Raw genomic sequence first — 16,684 nt, 5'->3', positions numbered from 1 at the left:
GGGAAATATTCAAAATATTACAGTCAAGAGGAATATCTTCATTTATTCATTGACTCACCAAATATTTATTGAGTCCATATTATGGGTCAGGCATTGTTCTGGGTACTTTGGATATATTCATGAAAAATATCATTCCCTCACAGAGCTTAGAGTCTTTTGGGGGAAGATAGACAATAAAGAACTAATTTAATAAAAAATTGAGTTATTTATGGAAGTAATATGCACTCTGAAAAAAATGAAAGCTGAAAAGGTATATGAAGAGGGACATGGTTTGGAGGCAGTTGTAACTTTAAGTCAGTGTGGCCTCATTGAGAAGGGAATATGGGAGCTAAGACTTGAGAGAAGAGGGTTCCAAGCAAAGGGGACCGCGAGCGTGAAGGCTCCAAACAGAAGCCTGCCGGGAGTGCAGTGAGGTGGGGGAGAGGGGCAATAGCAGAGGTGCAGACAAGTTAGGGGGGCAGATCGGGTAGAGCTTTGTAGGTCAGAATAAAGACTTTGAGTTTACTCTGACTGAGATGGAAATTCTTGAAGGGTTTTGAGCAGATGAGGAACATAATCTGTTCTGTTCATAATCGGTTTTAGAAGGAACTCTCTGATTACTGATCAAAGGGGTGAAGTTGGCAGCAGGGAGATTCTTTAGCACCCTGTAGCCATGCTCACAGAAGGATGGTGGCCATGACGGGTGGCTAGCAGTTGGTGGGATTCTTCATCTATTTTGGAGGTAGAACCAACCGGATGTCATGACAGATTGGATTTGGGTGTGAGGAAGAGGGGACTCAAGAATGATTCTGAGATGTTTGGCCTGAGCCAGTGGAGTGGTCTCTATGAAAAGTCACTGAACATCAGGCACGTTGTAATTTGCCTTGTCTGTATACAGCTTACTTTTCTTGAGTTTCTGATCGCCTTTTTTTCCCTTTTTGACCAAGAAGCACATAGCTTTACCTGTAGCTAAGATCACCCAGGTTCTTTAGCTGTTTACTAATATAAATTTACTATCTTCTCGAGGACACTCTTGATTGAGGCCTCTTTCTGTTCCATTTTGAGTGATTGCTTTTTACGCCTGTGGCACCCCTGCTATGCTGGGATGTCTTTTGCATTCTTTTGATTTCAAATGCATTCTTTCTGCACCACTTTTACCATCTCCTAGATTCTGTGTATCCCTTCTTTGCAAATTCCCTTAGAGTTTTACAGTGGTCCTTAGCCCCTTTTCACCTTGGCGTCCTTGGGAATTATGATACTTTCCTGTCACTGGCAGTACTCTTAGGAGATATTGGAGCATGGTGGGTTTTATATGGATTCTTAATCCCTTGTCCATGTTTCTCGAATCTTAAAAAAACCACTGAAAACAGGTCTGTTCTTTCTAAGTGTGGATACAAAACTCATTTGGAAACAAAACATGACCTGAACCTACTTAAGACTATTTTTAGTCTTTATTGATCCCACTTACAGGAATTTTCATAAGTTTTGCTGCAGAAATAATAATTTCTTCAAGTGTACAGTTTGCTCTAGATTTCACTTGGGCTCTACATAATATGTAGTATATGCCTCTTATGTCCACTAAAGTGCAAACATTTAAAAAGTTCTGAATTCTGAAACACCTATGGCCCCAAAGGGTTTGGATAAGGGGCTGAGGATGTACAGTGTTATGTTCTCTGGTAAACACTTGATGTGTAGCTTTTTAAGTCCAGAGCCATGAACTGTAATTGTAGATGAAACCGGGGCTGAGGGGTTGCATGACTGAAGACTCAGCAGACTCCTAGCAATGCATCAGACAGTGGGGTCTCTCTTACCTGTAAGGGAAATGCCATAGCCACAGGGCACCGAATTATTCAAACATCTTTTCTGTTTGGTTTTGGAATGTGTTCTGTGTTTGAGGTTCCTCTCCACAGAGTTTCTTGGTTAGGTGCAATTTAGACTAAAAGTGGCTTATGTTTGCAGTGTTTCAGTATGTCCCAGCTGAAACTGTGTGGTGGGTGGCCAGGTAGCACTGTCTGAGGAGGGCATGATTATCTTTCAGGCTGTTTTCTGTACATGCCCAATTGGGGCCTTTTTCTTCTTGTTGATCCCTTTTTCTTGAGGGTTTCATGAGCTTCTACCCTCTGTCTACATCCTCCTTCTACCCTCCTAGCCTGTCGTAAAGCCCCATGACTGCAGATTCCTATGTTCAGAGGTCCATAAATGAGATTTCAGGCTTATAACTGAGTTCATTTCAACAACACACGAGTAGGAGGCGCCTGTGTGCAGAGCACTTGTACTTGCCTATGACTACCTAAACATCGCAACAAGTTTGAGTAAGTAGGACAGGCATTATTCCTCGTGTATGATGGGAGTAATGGACAAGAGGGACCAAATGACTTGCCAGAAGTCTCAGAGCAGGTGATGGAGCTGGAGTTTAAACCCTGGTTAATTCACTCTCTTTCAAACTGTTGGCAGTGGAGGAGGAAACTGTGTACTGAACACTCTTAAAAACTGCAGGAATCAAACCAATCACCTGTAGTGGCAAGTGGGCATTGTTAAAATCTTAGACTAAGAAACCTCACGAGGGACCTCTGCGTGGTCACTTACCCAGATTTTCAGAAAGTCAGAGGGTCTACCCTGACCTCCAGGGAAAAAGAGAGAGGGGCTGGTGGGTTTCAAGAAGTCCTCCTGATTTTTGTGCCCTACCCCAGCCTGCCTGTATGTCCCACACATCCCTCCCTTGGCCCAGCAGTGGTTCTGCCTCCAGCTGCTTCCATATGCTGTTGAGTGAGACCTCAGTCTTGGCAGTGATTTCTGGGAGGAGGGTTAAGAGGCTTGTAAACCCTGAGATGACCCACAGCATCCTTCCCTCAGGGCCTTTATGAACTGGGAAAGGAGGCAGTCTCTGAGCAGTGGTCAGACACAACTTGGTCTGAAGGTAGAAGTTTGAGCTAGATGGTACTGGGGGTCTCAGCCTCTTGTTTTCAAGCTACTGACTGGTTGTTACGGACCAGTAACCCTATGCAGACTCAGATCTGTAGCCACTAGGGGGAGCTTTCCTCCCGCTGAACCAGAATGTGACTGAGAGGAAAGGCCCCATGGATATCAACAGTTAAGACTTGCCCTAAACGAGGATGCCAAGTGAGGATCATCTGTATTTGCTAAGCTTGGAGTTTAGGGAGCTGTGTCAATTAAGCACCAGTCTCTTCCCCTCACAAGTTTCAAGCAAATGAAGAAAGGCATGAGAGTCTGTCGGAGATTAAAATAAAAGATAAAGTGTATTATAGAGAGAGCCTTAGATATGCTGCCAAATGGGTTCATTAATACTTGCCTACCAAACTATCCCATTTGAGCCCCAGAAACAACTGGACAGCCATAGGCTTCCCCACTGGGACAGCCACGTACCTCATGACAGAAAAGACACTTGTATCCTGAAGTCAGGCTGCTCAGAAAGGAGGGACTGCAGTAGTGGCTGAGAGGCATGTGACATTTTCCTTCCATGTCTCAGACCTTTTGGATGAGTCACACACGTGCCCACTGTGTTAGGGGTGAAAATGTTCTCCCAGAGGCTTCCCTCCTGGGAGGTAGATGTTCCCTCCTTTTGTAAATGTGTGCAGTAGAGTATCAGTCTTCTCCTCTCCATATTTTTGTCTCTTAAACCTATCAGACTTGACATTGATATTATGATTGACCTATCAGACTTGACGTTGATATTATGATCCATAATATCATTGATATTATGATCCATATTTCCTCTTAGTAGTTCTAACATTGGTGCCACCTTCTAAAGCTTCTTCCTGGGAATGAACAAAGTTTTGTAGTGTGTTCTCCAGGGACCATTCCCTGGGGAGCCATTTAGCTTTTCTCCCTGGATTTCACTTAGTTCCTACCAAGACCAAGAGGATAAAACCTACTAAGGACAGCATAGGTAAGACAATAATTGCTCTGACCCAGGCCTTTGTTAGATGTCAGTCTTAAAGGTGTCTGTCTCTTGGGAAGGATTATGGGACTGCAGAGAGATAAAAGCATACAAGATTTCTTTGAACAAGGAACACTGTGTGAGTAGACCCACTTGCTGAATTTGAAGCATCTAGTAAGAACTAGGGACCTTGTTCACTAGGGCTTTCATCTATCAGAAAATAGTTCTCACTTGCAGACAAGGCCACAGTAGCTGCTGTAAGGGGCTAAGATTTTTTTAAAGGGTTTTAGAATAAGACTATTAACCTAACCTATCCACATAAGCTGAGCCAGAAGCCCCCATTTCTCCATATGGCCCCACAAGGTCATGCCTGGTGACTGTTTTCTCAAGGCAGACCCACTTGGTAACCTCTGCTCTCCCCTCTTGAACCAAATCCAATTGAAGTGTAAGAAACAGGAAGCAGACAGTTGGAGGTCAAATACCAGCCAAGTAGAGAAGGAGGCTTACATCTGTGGACTTGTACACAGACCCTGCTGTCGTGCCTGCCTTAAAACTGTCCCACCCAGGCCTGGGCAGGAGCTGTGGAAACTCTCAGCAGGCGGAGGATGCTTGCCTCCTGACTGGGCTACAAGAATGCTCTCAGGCCTCGGGAAGCCCCATTCTTCCCCTTATTCCTGGACATTTCACAGGACTGAAGCAAGGTGTTGGAGAGCATTCAGAATGCTCTTGATGAGAAGCAGAAGCGTTCTCCTCTCTGGAAAAAAAGAACAAGGACATGGTTCCCCCAAATCTAGGATTAATTTGAAAGTAGTTAAAAAAAAAAAAAATTTAAAGGCTATTTTTTATTTTAAAAATACTTTTATACCAGAGTAGAGAACTCTAAATTTTTTGTTTTAGCGTCAGGCCCCATGTTTTGTCTTACTATTGTAGGCACCCAGCACAGGGTCTGGTAATTATTTGTTTCCTGAATGATATTTAGAACAATTTTTTTTTTTTTTTTTGCAAGAGAGAGAGAGAGAGAACACGCATGCGCACGGGGGAGAAGGAGAGAGAGAACAATTTTTTTAATGTGTAACCTAGTGGTTCCCAGATTTTTGGAAAAAGTAGGTCAGTAAAATGAAATGTAAAAGAACTTGGGGCACTGATGACTTTGTATTTTACAACGTAAGTATGTTAAAAAATAATAATTATTACCTCAAACATCACCATAATGTCGTAAGTAAACGATATGTTTTAATATAAAGAAGGTGGGAAGAACAAAACCGTAGAATAAAGAAAGAAAGCCGTTTTGTGGCCTTAGCCGCGTGCACACAGACACATCTGAATTGTGCCTATTTTTCTCATTTTGCAGTCAGTCGGGAGAAGCTTGGTCATGATCTGGTGTTGAGAAGCCCCAGATTCTTCTGGAATACTGCCCAGACTTGAGAGATGTCTTAAGAGCCACTTAGTGTGTTCTCACTCTTTGCTGTTGTTTTTTCCAAACAGAGCACTGTCAGAAAAAATCGTCTCAGTCCTGCCAAGGATGAAGTGTCCACACCAGCTGGAGCCCCACCAGATCCAGGGCATGGATTTTATTCACATATTTCCTGTTGTTCAGGTGAGAGCCTCTGTGTGGTTTCTTGTCCTCTGAACACCAGAATTCCTATAACAGGTCTGGCTCTTGGGCCATCCGGCCTAGATCCTGGATTTAACGGGTGTGGCATGGAGTTGGTGGAGCAAGACGTGATGGGACTTCCTGACGTCATCCTCAGAAGTTCGCCAGTGTTCTTCCCTAGGTTCACACTGTCACCTGTTGTGACCTTTGAATGTTCCCATTAATTGCTTTTCATTGCCCTTTTGGTAAAGGTAGCACTCCAGAGCCCTCCATGTTCTGGTCCTGTCCCACTTATCCAGCCTGACTTTATTCCTTGCTTTTCTTTATTCTTTCTGTTCTAGCTCCTCTGACTTTCAGATTTCCTCATCCATCTTATGCTTCCTCCTGTCACAAGGCCTTTCCCTCAAGCTGGAAAGCTCTTACCTTTCTCTCCCTACCTGCTTAATTCATATTCATCTTTCTGATCTCAGTTCCACCCAGCCTCCTCAAGAAAGCTTCCCATGAGCCCCTAATCTAGAACAGGTTCCTTTGCTGTATCCATTCATACCGGCCATATTCCTTTCCTTTGTAGGAATCCTTCCTTACTATTGTTTGTAACCATGTATATCTGTCTGGTTATTTCTGTCCCTCCTGTCAGACTAAGCTTCTTGGGGGCAGGTGCCATGGCTGTCCTGCTCACTGTTGTGTTTTCAGCACCTGGTGGAATGTCTGGGACTGTGTAGGCAATTAGTCTTTATTTGGTGACTGGATGTCTAATGGGAGGCTAATTTCCACCGTGGCTATTTCCCAAGCTCCTGTGAGTAAGTGGCATATGCTGTACAGCCCCCTATATTCTTGCAGTCTTGTGTCTCACCCTCCCCTTCAGGCACTTCGAGAAGAGGAGGAGCAAAGGAAAGGGCCTGCTGTGTGAACAGCGCTTTGCAAATGATCCTGATAGAGTTGTTGGAAGCATCTATTATAATCCCAGTCTTATGTCTGAGGAGAGTGAGACTCAGAGCGAGTAACTGATTTACCTAAGGGCAGAGAACTGGTGAGCTGTCAAGCAGGATTCCAGTCTAAACTCCTTGTCACTAAACCTTGTGCTTTCCCACTCTGCCATTCATGCGGTCCTTGATTCAGAAGTCTTCTAAGCCTGTGTTAAGATTATAACAGTATGGGGGCGCCTGGGTGGCTCAGTCAGCTAAGCATCTGATATCAGCTCAGGTCAGTGATCTCACAGTTGGTGGGTTCGAGCCCTGCATCGGGCTCTGTGCTGACAGCTCAGAACCTGGAGCCTGCAGCCTGCTTTGGATTCCGTCTCCCTCTCTCTCTGCCCCTTCCCTGCTTGTGTTCTGTCTCTCTCATAAGTAAATGAACATTAAAAAACTAAAAAAAAGATTATAATAGTACAGGGGTTGAGAGCATGGTCTCCAGCGACTTCCTGGGTTCAAATCTTGCCTCTGCCACTTAGCTGTGTGACCTTGGGCAAATGACTTAACTTCTCATCTGTTAAATAGAAGCAATAATAGTACTTACCTGATAGGATGAGAATTAAGTACTTTAGTATGTATAAAGCACTTAGCTGAAGGACCAGCACATCTTAGTAAGTGCTTTGTAAGTATCATATAGTTGTTTCTATTTCTGTTACTGTTATTGGGGACTTCCCCCAAACTAGACTTTCAATCAAATACCATGAAATTTGTGAATTGGAAGTTAAAACTTTAACTCAGGATTCGATCTGTAGGTTCATTAGACTTTCTGACGCAGGAGGATGATACCTGATTCCTTTTGTGAAAACAGGAGCTAGCGACCCTGTGTTGGGTATTACTGAAACTTCCACTACCACCATAATGTGAAGTTGTTGCCTTTCCCCCCAAAGCCTAAATCTCTAGTGATTAGGCCTTACTCAGCCCTATGCTAGAACTCTGAGAGCAACAAATCTGATCCAGAGAGGAAAAGGCAATGAAAGAGAAGTGATCTTCTTTCGCTAGCTTAGGCATTTTGAGCATCTGAATGTTCCCTGTTGTACGTGGAATGCTGGAAGGCTTCCTCTCTGGATGTGAGAACCTAGGTTAGTGGTTACCAGATTTCTTAATTAAAGCACACATGGAGGTTGGCCTATGGTTGCCACCTGTAATTTGTCGAGCAAGAACATCTTTCAAAGTAACAACTGTCAAAGCAAACAGACTCTTAAATACAGAGAACAAACCGGTGGTTGCCAAAGGGGAAGTGGGTGGGGGATGGGCAGAATAAGTGAAGGGGATAAAGAGGTAAAGACTTCCAGTTATAAAATAGTCACGGACGTGAAAAGTACAGCAGTGGGAATACAGTCGATACCATTGTAATAACGTTGCGTGGTGACAGATGGTGACTGTACTTACTGTGGTGAGCACTGAGCAGTGTACAGAATTGCTGAATCACTATATTGTACACCTGAAACTAATAGAATGTTGTATATCATTTATACTTTAATGAAAAAGCCATTTTTTTAAGTGACAACTATCTTGCTTTATCGTTTCCTAAAAGAAACGCGTTTTAACCCCCCAGTCTTGGAATAAAGGACAGTCCTTTGAATGGACAGTCCCTTAAACACATGAAAGTATTATGAAAAAGTAACCACAGCTTGTAGTTTGTACCTGTTTTGCCGGAGACCGGTGAAAGAGCAGTCGTCAAGTTAGTTGTCTTGTGTGATTCTTGAGGCTCACCTCCAGGTTTGCGCTGTTTAGCACAGCTGTAGTAACGCGCTGAACGCCAGCCTAGAGAAGAAGGGATCTGACTTCAGACCCCAGTACTTCTAGGTCACATCTTTTTCTCCCAGGCCAGACATGTGAATCCTGTGAGGGTAGGTATTTTTCTCAAATGCTAGGGACTTGGGGCAGAGCTTGGCTGTCCAAGAGGTTCCCTCCACAGCCCTTCACTCTAGGAAGTCCACTACAGCGATCGATTCTCTGAATCCTAAGACTCTTACCTTCCTTATCGGATCACACTTGCCAGGATCCAGCCAAATTAACAGCTCAGTGTAGATCTAATTTATGGAGGAGCATCTGAGAAAGAGACAACTTTGAAAGTCCAGAAACTGGATCTTCCCATCCAAAGGGAAGTAGAAACTGAGTTGAGCAAGGAGTCAGCCTCCATAGTTGTCCTGGGCCATGGTGCTGGATGGGGGTGCGGGAGAGGGTCTGGAGAAGCTCTGAAGGCTGTGTGAGCTTCTGCCCCTGCTTCTGGGTTTTAGTCAGTGCCTGAGGCTGTTGTTTGGAGGTGGGGTGGAATGGAGTGATGGAAATAAATGGAAGATACTAACAACAAAAGAATATCCCCCAGAGTTATTTGCAGCCACTCCTATCTTGGGCAAGTACTTCCTAAATACGTCCTTTCCTCGAGCTGGCTGCCCTCTGTGAGCAAGCATTCTGCCTATCCCTGCAGGAGCACCAGCCCATATGCCATGCGTCTGCTGTCCTAAGTAGCTAAACCTTGCCAAGTGTGCTGTGCTCCAGAAGAAATACTACTACTGTCCACAAGCTGCTTTGGGGATGTAGTAGCTCTTTCTGGAAAGAGAACGGTGACTGACAGATGGCATCCTCCCTCCATAATGTTCTTCAGTCATATAGGGACTGAATGAAGAGCCAGGGAAGAGAAGCAAAGGCTGTTTTTGTATTTTACATTCTGTCCGGTCTTCCCGTGTGGAAGAGCCTGTGAGTTGTGACAGCTTTGTGCTTGCTACCTATGGAACAAGAACAGACAAATTCTGTAGTGGCTCTGAACTTCAGGTTCAGTACAACATGGCCAGTGCCAGTTGCCATATAATGTGTGGATTAAGAGAGCAAATGCCGTGACTGCCTCACTCACCTGAAGTCTAGGGCCGGGTATTCGGCAAACCTGTACTCAAATGCGAGTATTTGAGGGATTTTTCCATCGATGAAAGAGGAGGTTGTACTAGATGTTCTCTGAGGGTCTCTTCCCTTTCCCTGGTCTGTAGTACAGGCAGCACAGGGAAAGTTATGTTAAGATCTGCCACTGGAACCGGGGGGTTGTGGGGAACAACTATATTTTTGCTGTGCTTTAGTCGCAAAGTATTCTGGTCCTTGTGATTTCCTTTGCTCCCCCGGTAGCTCTGTGAGGTGAAAGAAACTGATACTCTCACCTCGACTTTGCACAGAGCAAAACTGAGGATCTGAAGTGAGGCTTTAGAGCTCCTGCACGGCCACTCTGCTCCAGATGCCCTTGGCTCTTAGCCTCTCAGACGCCCGGCCGGCTGCTTTTCACATGGGACAGCATGTGTACGTGGGTAGTTTCTTGTCACCTAGTCAGTTCAGATGTGGTGATTCGGGTTGATGGGTCGTACCGTCTCTGAGTTGGCCTCGACCGCGATGGTGTTTCACCCCTGTCCTCACATGTCCTACCTCTCTTTCCCAGTGGCTGGTGAAGCGAGCTATAGAAACAAAGGAAGAAATGGGTGACTACATCCGCTCCTACTCCATTTCCCAGTTCCAAAAAACCTACAGTCTCCCCGAGGTCAGTATTCTCCTTCTCTTGTCCAACTGAGAACAGTGCACCTGCTCAGAGGCTCCCTGGGAAGGAGCAGGGGAAGCTCAGGCTCCCCATCCCTCCATGTGGCATCTCTGCCCCTACCCAGTCAGCTTTGAAAGGGGGCCTCCTGCTTCACAAGAACTGCCTCTTTAAGCAGGCACTGGGTGTAAAGCCCTGCGGTTTTGTCTCTTTCTCTCAACTTTGATACTTGATTCAGAATGTTAAATTATAAGAATGAGTATTTTTTTTTATAGCCATATAAAGCTTTTTGAGAGATCACCTAGGTGATTGCCAAGGGCGTTCCTATCATAATAGTTTAATAGCAGCCACCAGCACCACCACAGTAGTAATAACTGGTAACTGTTGAATGTCTACTGCATGAATTCCCAGCCCCTTGCATGCCTACCCCTCTTTTGTCTTCACAGCCGCTCCCTGGTGTAGGCGGTGGTGGCCCCGTTTACACATGGTGAAGCTGAGGCTTAGAGGCAGCTTGCCCAGGGTTTCAGAGCTCATAAGGATTTGAGTGAGAGTGGTTCTCTTCACCAGCACACTCTGTGGGCCCCCTCACTGTCACCGGCTGTGGGGCTCTGTTTCACAGCCACCTGCAGAGGCCCTAGCTTCTTCCCACGCAGAATATATTCCAGTCTGTTAGACGATAGAGGTGTCTGCAGGCAAAGCTGTGACGAGAAGTCAGTTTGTAAGACAGGGTTCTGAAAAGTCCAGTTGAGTTCCAGTCTTCACACAGGATTTGTTTAATCGCTGTGTTTTGTCTTACAGGATGACGACTTTGTAAAAAGAAAAGAAAAGGCCATCAAGACAGTTGTTGACCTTTCAGTAAGTTCCCCTGCCCCTATTCTTCTGTGAGGGAAGGACAGGTTCATGGCCTCCCAATAGCCCTGTGATTCAAATCCCAAAACCCTTGCCAAGGTCTTCCTGGGATTGCCTAGGATTGGACCTCAGGTGTGCGTGTGAAGGAAGCCCTGCCTGCCCCCGTGCCCATATCTGGATGCCAGCATTCATGGGCAGAAAATGCCACAACCACGTCCTGTGTCCTCCTTACTTCCAGTTTTACGGGAGAAACTTGCCAGATCCAAAGCCCTTCCTTACTTGTGCCAGTGGCAGGTGTAAACTTTGAATAGCTCCAAAGAGTAGATGATGAGCTGGAGGTGGCAAATTGAGATTAGCACCCCGTGATGGCTTTGGAGAGAGCTACTCCTGAGCTTTGTGTGGGACACACGGGGATGGCCTTGGTCAACACACACATTGTATCTTAACCGTGGGATCTGCACTCGCATGCCCACTCTGCGCTTCCATGCCTGGAGAACCGTGGGATCTCTGCTTGCAAGGGCTGAGAAGAGCTTTTCAGAATATTCTGGGCCAGAGCCCAGTAGAAGCTCATCAGTGCCACCACCCCACCCCAGCCCCAGCCTTCCTACCTGAGCTGCTGGGAATGAAGCCACAATGCCTGGGGGTTTGTTTGCTTTCTTCTAAAAATAACGTGTAGCGTTTTTTTACTTATTTTTTCTACTTTAAGAGTAAATGTGTGGTCTTCCAAGGTGATCACTCTAAAAAGAGTAACAATCATTTGATGACATGAAATGCTCCTTTAAAACAAGAAAGCCTTGGGACACCTGGGTGGTCCAGTTGGTTAAGTGTCCGGCTCTTGGTTTCAGCTCAGGTCATGATCTCACAGCTTCGTGAGTTCAAGCCCCAGATCAGGCTCTGCACTGATGGCATGGAGCCTGCTTGGATATTCTCTCTCTCTCTCTCTCTCTCTCTCTCTCTCTGCCTCTCCCCCACTTGCGCTGTCTCTGTCTCTCCCAAAAATAAACTTTAAAAAAAAAAAAAAAAGTCTTTGTCACTTTATAGTTGTAATTTGTATCTTTTTCACAATTCTATTTTGGAAATGGAAGGAGTAGAATACCATCAAGATAGTTATACACTAAAGCCAGGTACTATTTCCGGTTTCAGTGGCAGTATTTAATAATAATAATAAGAGGATATGATACGATATCAGAGTGAATTTTTTCCTGGTTATGAAATAGTCATTCAGTTTATTTTTTTATTTTTTATTTTTTTTATTTTTTTAAAGGTTGTTAGAGGGGCGCCTGGGTGGCTCAGTCAGTTGGGCGTCTGACTTTGGCTTGGGTCATGACCTCATGGTCTGTGGGTTCGAGCCCCACATTGGGCTCTGTGCTGACAGCTCAGAGCCTGGAGCCTGCTTCGGATTCTGTGTCTCCCTCTCTCTCTGCCCCTCCCCTGCTCAAGCTCTGTCTCTGTCTGTCTCAAAAATAAATAAACATTAAAAAAAAATTAAATAAATTAAATAAAGGTTGCTAGATACAGAGGAAGAGAACCTTAATCTCACAACACAGAAGCAGCTTCTTTTGGAGCTTAGACATATTTCTTGCATGTTTTTAATGTGCATTTTTATACTGAATTGGAGTCCTATTTTAAATACAATTTTGTGGGCTTTTTTTTTTTTTTTAGCTTACCAATATAGAGTTTTATAGGCAATTAAAGATTCCCCTAACTGCATTTGTCATGAAAACTAATAATCAATTTGTTGGATATGCTGTTGTTTTTTCTTGTTTTATATTATGCTTCATTTCTGGAGAGGTACAAGAACCAAGTGATGGTATTACCTCCCATACAGGGAATGGGGAGCCAGGAGCAGGAGAGGAGGGGAAATGCTCTTCTCCTTGGAAAGCCTATACTATCTGGATTTAATACCAAGTCTGTGCGTTACTTATTCAAAAACGGTAAATAAAAGTAAAATTTCCAAAATGCTTAATTGAATATCTTCTTATGTAAATCTCACTCTGAGCCCTGGGTAGAGAGTGAGAAACAGTACAGTTTTCATTCGGCATTATCACCATGAAGGAAAGGCCAGCATAGCTGTCTGTCGTCCTATCCACGAAGTTGGGCCTGTCATCATCATGCCCGCTAAACATTTCAGGCCTCTGGGGACACATTCTTCCCCTCCTCTCATTTGTAGTGGAATTTTTAAAGATAATTGTCTTCTGCTTGGTAATAGGACTGCATAGAATTGAAGGAGGTAATGATAATGACAAATACATGGTACCCAGACATTGTTATAAGCATTTATATATAACCTACTCAGTCCTGACAACAGTCCTCTGAGGTAGTAGTATTTTTTCTTGTTTTTAACAGGCGAGGAAGCTCAGGCACAGATAGGTTACAAGTTGCACAAGGTCACATTGGTGATGATGGAGCCAGGATGCAAACCTAGTCTTGTAACTGTGGGCCTCTCGATACAGTGCTGTTGGCAGCTAATTACAAAATAATATCGAGATAAAGGAAAATGGGAAAAATTTGCAAGTCTCTTTGATAATACTCAGTTTATTTCCTTTTTTATGTGTGAATTTGCTCCTCAGTTGACTGTCCATACATTTGTAGCAGGAATGATAAAGAATTTTGATGGATGGCCAGAGCTGAACTTTGGGTTTTGTTGGTTTGCTTCTTCGCCTATCTATTGAAAATACCTCTCACTTCTGGCAGCTGTCTTCGTAGGTTTCTTAGCTGAGCTCCATTGCCATTAACTTCCATCCCTTCCACCCACCACTTCTGCAAGTGCTTCTTCACTTCCTTGCCTTGAAATGAGAGTTCCAGTAGCTTACAAGAGACTCCAGGGCTGCAGTGTCTGTCCCTGGCTTATCCTTGTGAGTCACATAAGAAATGAAGCCGCTTGCTGTTTTTCATTCACTGTCACTCTCTCTAAGGGAAATGTCTCCCTTTGCGAAGGGAATGAAGTCTTTCCTAGACTACCAGGGGTGTGGCTCTTTGCAGGTCTTGGGTTCTGACGCGTGTTTCCTTCCCTGCCCACCTTTTTGCCGGCACTGCCCTTCACATGCCTCCTCAGTTTTTCTTACCTACTCCTTATTGACGAATCTGGAATCCCAAATTTGAATTGTGAATAGTAAATTAAGGATTCAAATAAGGTCAAACAATGGGTGCCTAATTTCTGGACCCCGCCTTTTATAAAATATGTCCCTAGCCACCCTGTACTGATTGAGGGCCTTCTGTGTATTTGGCACCTAACTAGGTATCTTACAAGCATTGTGTCATTAACTCCTTACCAACAGTCAGGGAGTTACATATTATTATTTCTATATTCTTAAAATTATTTTTAATGTTGGGGCGCCTGGGTGGCTCAGTCAGTTAAGCATCCGACTTCAGCTCAGGTCATGATCTCACGGTTCGTGGGTTCGAGCCCTGCGTTGGGCTCTGTGCTGACAGCTCAGAGCCTGGAGCCTGTTTCAGATTCTGTGTCGCCCTCTCTCTGCCCCTCCCCCACTCGCGCTCTGTCTCTCTCTGTCTCAAAAATAAATAAACATTAAAAAAAATTATTTTTAATGTTTAATTTTGAGAGAGAGAGAGAGAGAGCATGAGCAGGGGAGGAGCAGGGAAAGAGGGAGAGAATCTGAAGCAGGCTCTGCGCTGTCAGTGCTAAGCCCGATGTGGGGCTCGAACCCACGAACCATGAGATCATGACCTGAGCCGAAGTCAGTTGCTCAACCAAGCCCCCAGACACCCCTATCATTGATTTGATTTTTAAAATCAGAAATTCAAAGCCAAAAGAGTTAACAAATTCCCTACATATTTGCAAAATAGGAAGAGGCAGCCACATTTTGATTTTACATCTGACTCCTCAAACACGACAGGCATGGTGCTTCTCCCGCTTCCTCTCTTCACCTGGACTCTGACTTCCCACATATTTCTGGCACCAATTTTACAGCAATGTTCCTGACTTACTTCAGGGCTCTGGGATATTATTCATCTAGGTCCCAAAGACTCAAATGTATCCAGATTGGCTGGGTGCTTTCCCATCACCTCTTCAGTCCCCTATGGGGGCATTTACTATGACTTTTCCACTAGAAGAGCCTTTGTCCATCTAGAGAATGTCTGCCAAGTGGAGACTATCATGTTGTTTTCTTTCGTCATCTACTAACATAATACCATATTCCCTCAACCAGCAGGCTTTGACATATTCGTACTTAGCTATAACCTCTTTTTAATAAATAACTATTAAAGGGCCTGGGTGGCTCAGTCGGTTGATCTTCTGACTTCTGCTCAGGTCATGATTTCGCAGTTCCTGGGTTCAAGCCCCACATCAGGTTCTGTGCTGACAGCTCAGAGCCTGGGGCCTGTTTCAGATTCTGTGTCTCCCTCTCTCTCGGCCCCTCCCTACTCGCACTCTGTCTCTCTCTGTCTCAAAAATAAATAAACATTAAAAAAATAAAAAAATAACTATTAAAATATATTTTAATATTTTTCAAAATGTTTAGCTTATTTTTATCCTTAGCCATCCTTATAGGATGCATTTGTCCTTGGTTATGTAGCCCAAATCTTTTGCATTTGTCCTTGGTTATGTAGCCCAGCCATTTTTTTGTGCATGATTTTTTTGTTTTAAAATAGCTTATTTATATTTTGTGCTGGTACCTTCATAATAATAATAGAAAATTAAGAAATGGGAAAAAATACAAAGACTAAGTCACCATGATATCACCATCCAGGGATAATTACTGACCTATATTCCAAGTAGGAAATATAAAATATGTATATCAATGGAGAGAATTAGAGTTCTCTAAAAATGGTGTTATATTTTACGTTCTGTTTTGGTTTTTGCTCAAGAATGTATAATTTTGCTTAAGACTATGTTTGCATGCCAGTAAATATACCTCCACATCATTTTTACTGGCTGTAGATTATTCATTGTGTGGTACTGATTTAACTAGCTTAGTTTGTATCTTTTTTTTTCTTTTGGCCATTATATAGGACATTCTCATAGCTAATTTTTTTCTTTTATCTTTATTAACCTAGGATACATTTCACGAAGTGGAATTGGGTCAAAGTTTATGCCTAAGGCTATTGTACCTCTTGGCAGATTGTCAGGCAGAAAGACTGCTGTGAACTTGAATTTCTGAGCTCATCACTTTGTGGTTCTCTCTCTTTGTCGTGGCCTCGTTGTTCTTCTTCCTGGGGATTGTTCCCAGTTCTTTGGCTTTCCTCTTTGAGATGTGTTCCTTTTTGGCTTCTCCATTCCTCCTTTAACTAGCTGCTTTCTAGAAGGCCTGCCGATGGTAATATTTTCAAAGCACATAAGAAAACAAAACTATTGCCACCCAGGACAGGTTACCCCTTACCACCTTCTCTTTGTCGTGTCATAACATAATCGCTCATTTGTCTCACTTCTTGTGCTCATGTGCGGCTTGCTTCCTCCTTTTCTGTGCTGTCAGCCTTCGTATTCCTGAAGTACCTGCTCTGTGCAGTGAGGTCTGTCCCTCTCTCTTAACCCTGAGTAAAGAGTACCGTGAATTTTTACCTGAAGTTCCAAGAAATGTTTACTATTCACTGAACATTTTTTGGTAATGTTTAGAATTTTGTTTGAGAATAGAGGGAACAGGGGTGGGTGGGGGGAGAAGACTCCAAGAGTTTCCAGTCTAGTTGAAAGAAAATGCTTTGCAGAACTTATCGGATCACCTAAGAGACCATGTCATTTGAAGTAACTACTCTCACGTGTTGTGTTCTACCACAGGAGATGCTGTGAGGAAGGCCTTTCCATTCAGCACGTACAATATAAATGTGGCAACATACGTAAAACAGTATTAGTACATTTTATTAATATATATTCATACGTAGGTTACAAATGTATATTTTAGCCCTTACTGTGTGTCAGATACTAT

At 43.8% G+C, this 16,684-nt stretch overlaps 1 protein-coding gene across 2 annotated transcripts in view; it reads left to right on the top strand.

Annotated features, from left to right (window-relative positions):
* CCDC93 (coiled-coil domain containing 93) overlaps positions 1–16,684 on the top strand; it is a 91,505-nt gene that overhangs the window by 9,380 nt on the left and 65,441 nt on the right. For both annotated transcript variants that reach the window (XM_049615731.1, XM_049615730.1), the window contains exons 4-6: positions 5,363–5,474; positions 9,864–9,962; positions 10,755–10,811. In XM_049615731.1, coding sequence (XP_049471688.1) covers positions 5,363–5,474; positions 9,864–9,962; positions 10,755–10,811 — 268 coding nt within the window. The remainder of the gene's footprint in view (positions 1–5,362; positions 5,475–9,863; positions 9,963–10,754; positions 10,812–16,684) is intronic.

This window comes from Panthera uncia (genome assembly GCF_023721935.1).
Source record: "Panthera uncia isolate 11264 chromosome C1 unlocalized genomic scaffold, Puncia_PCG_1.0 HiC_scaffold_3, whole genome shotgun sequence".
In the NCBI taxonomy this organism is placed as follows: domain Eukaryota; kingdom Metazoa; phylum Chordata; class Mammalia; order Carnivora; family Felidae; genus Panthera; species Panthera uncia.
This window is presented reverse-complemented; position numbering and strand designations above follow the sequence as displayed.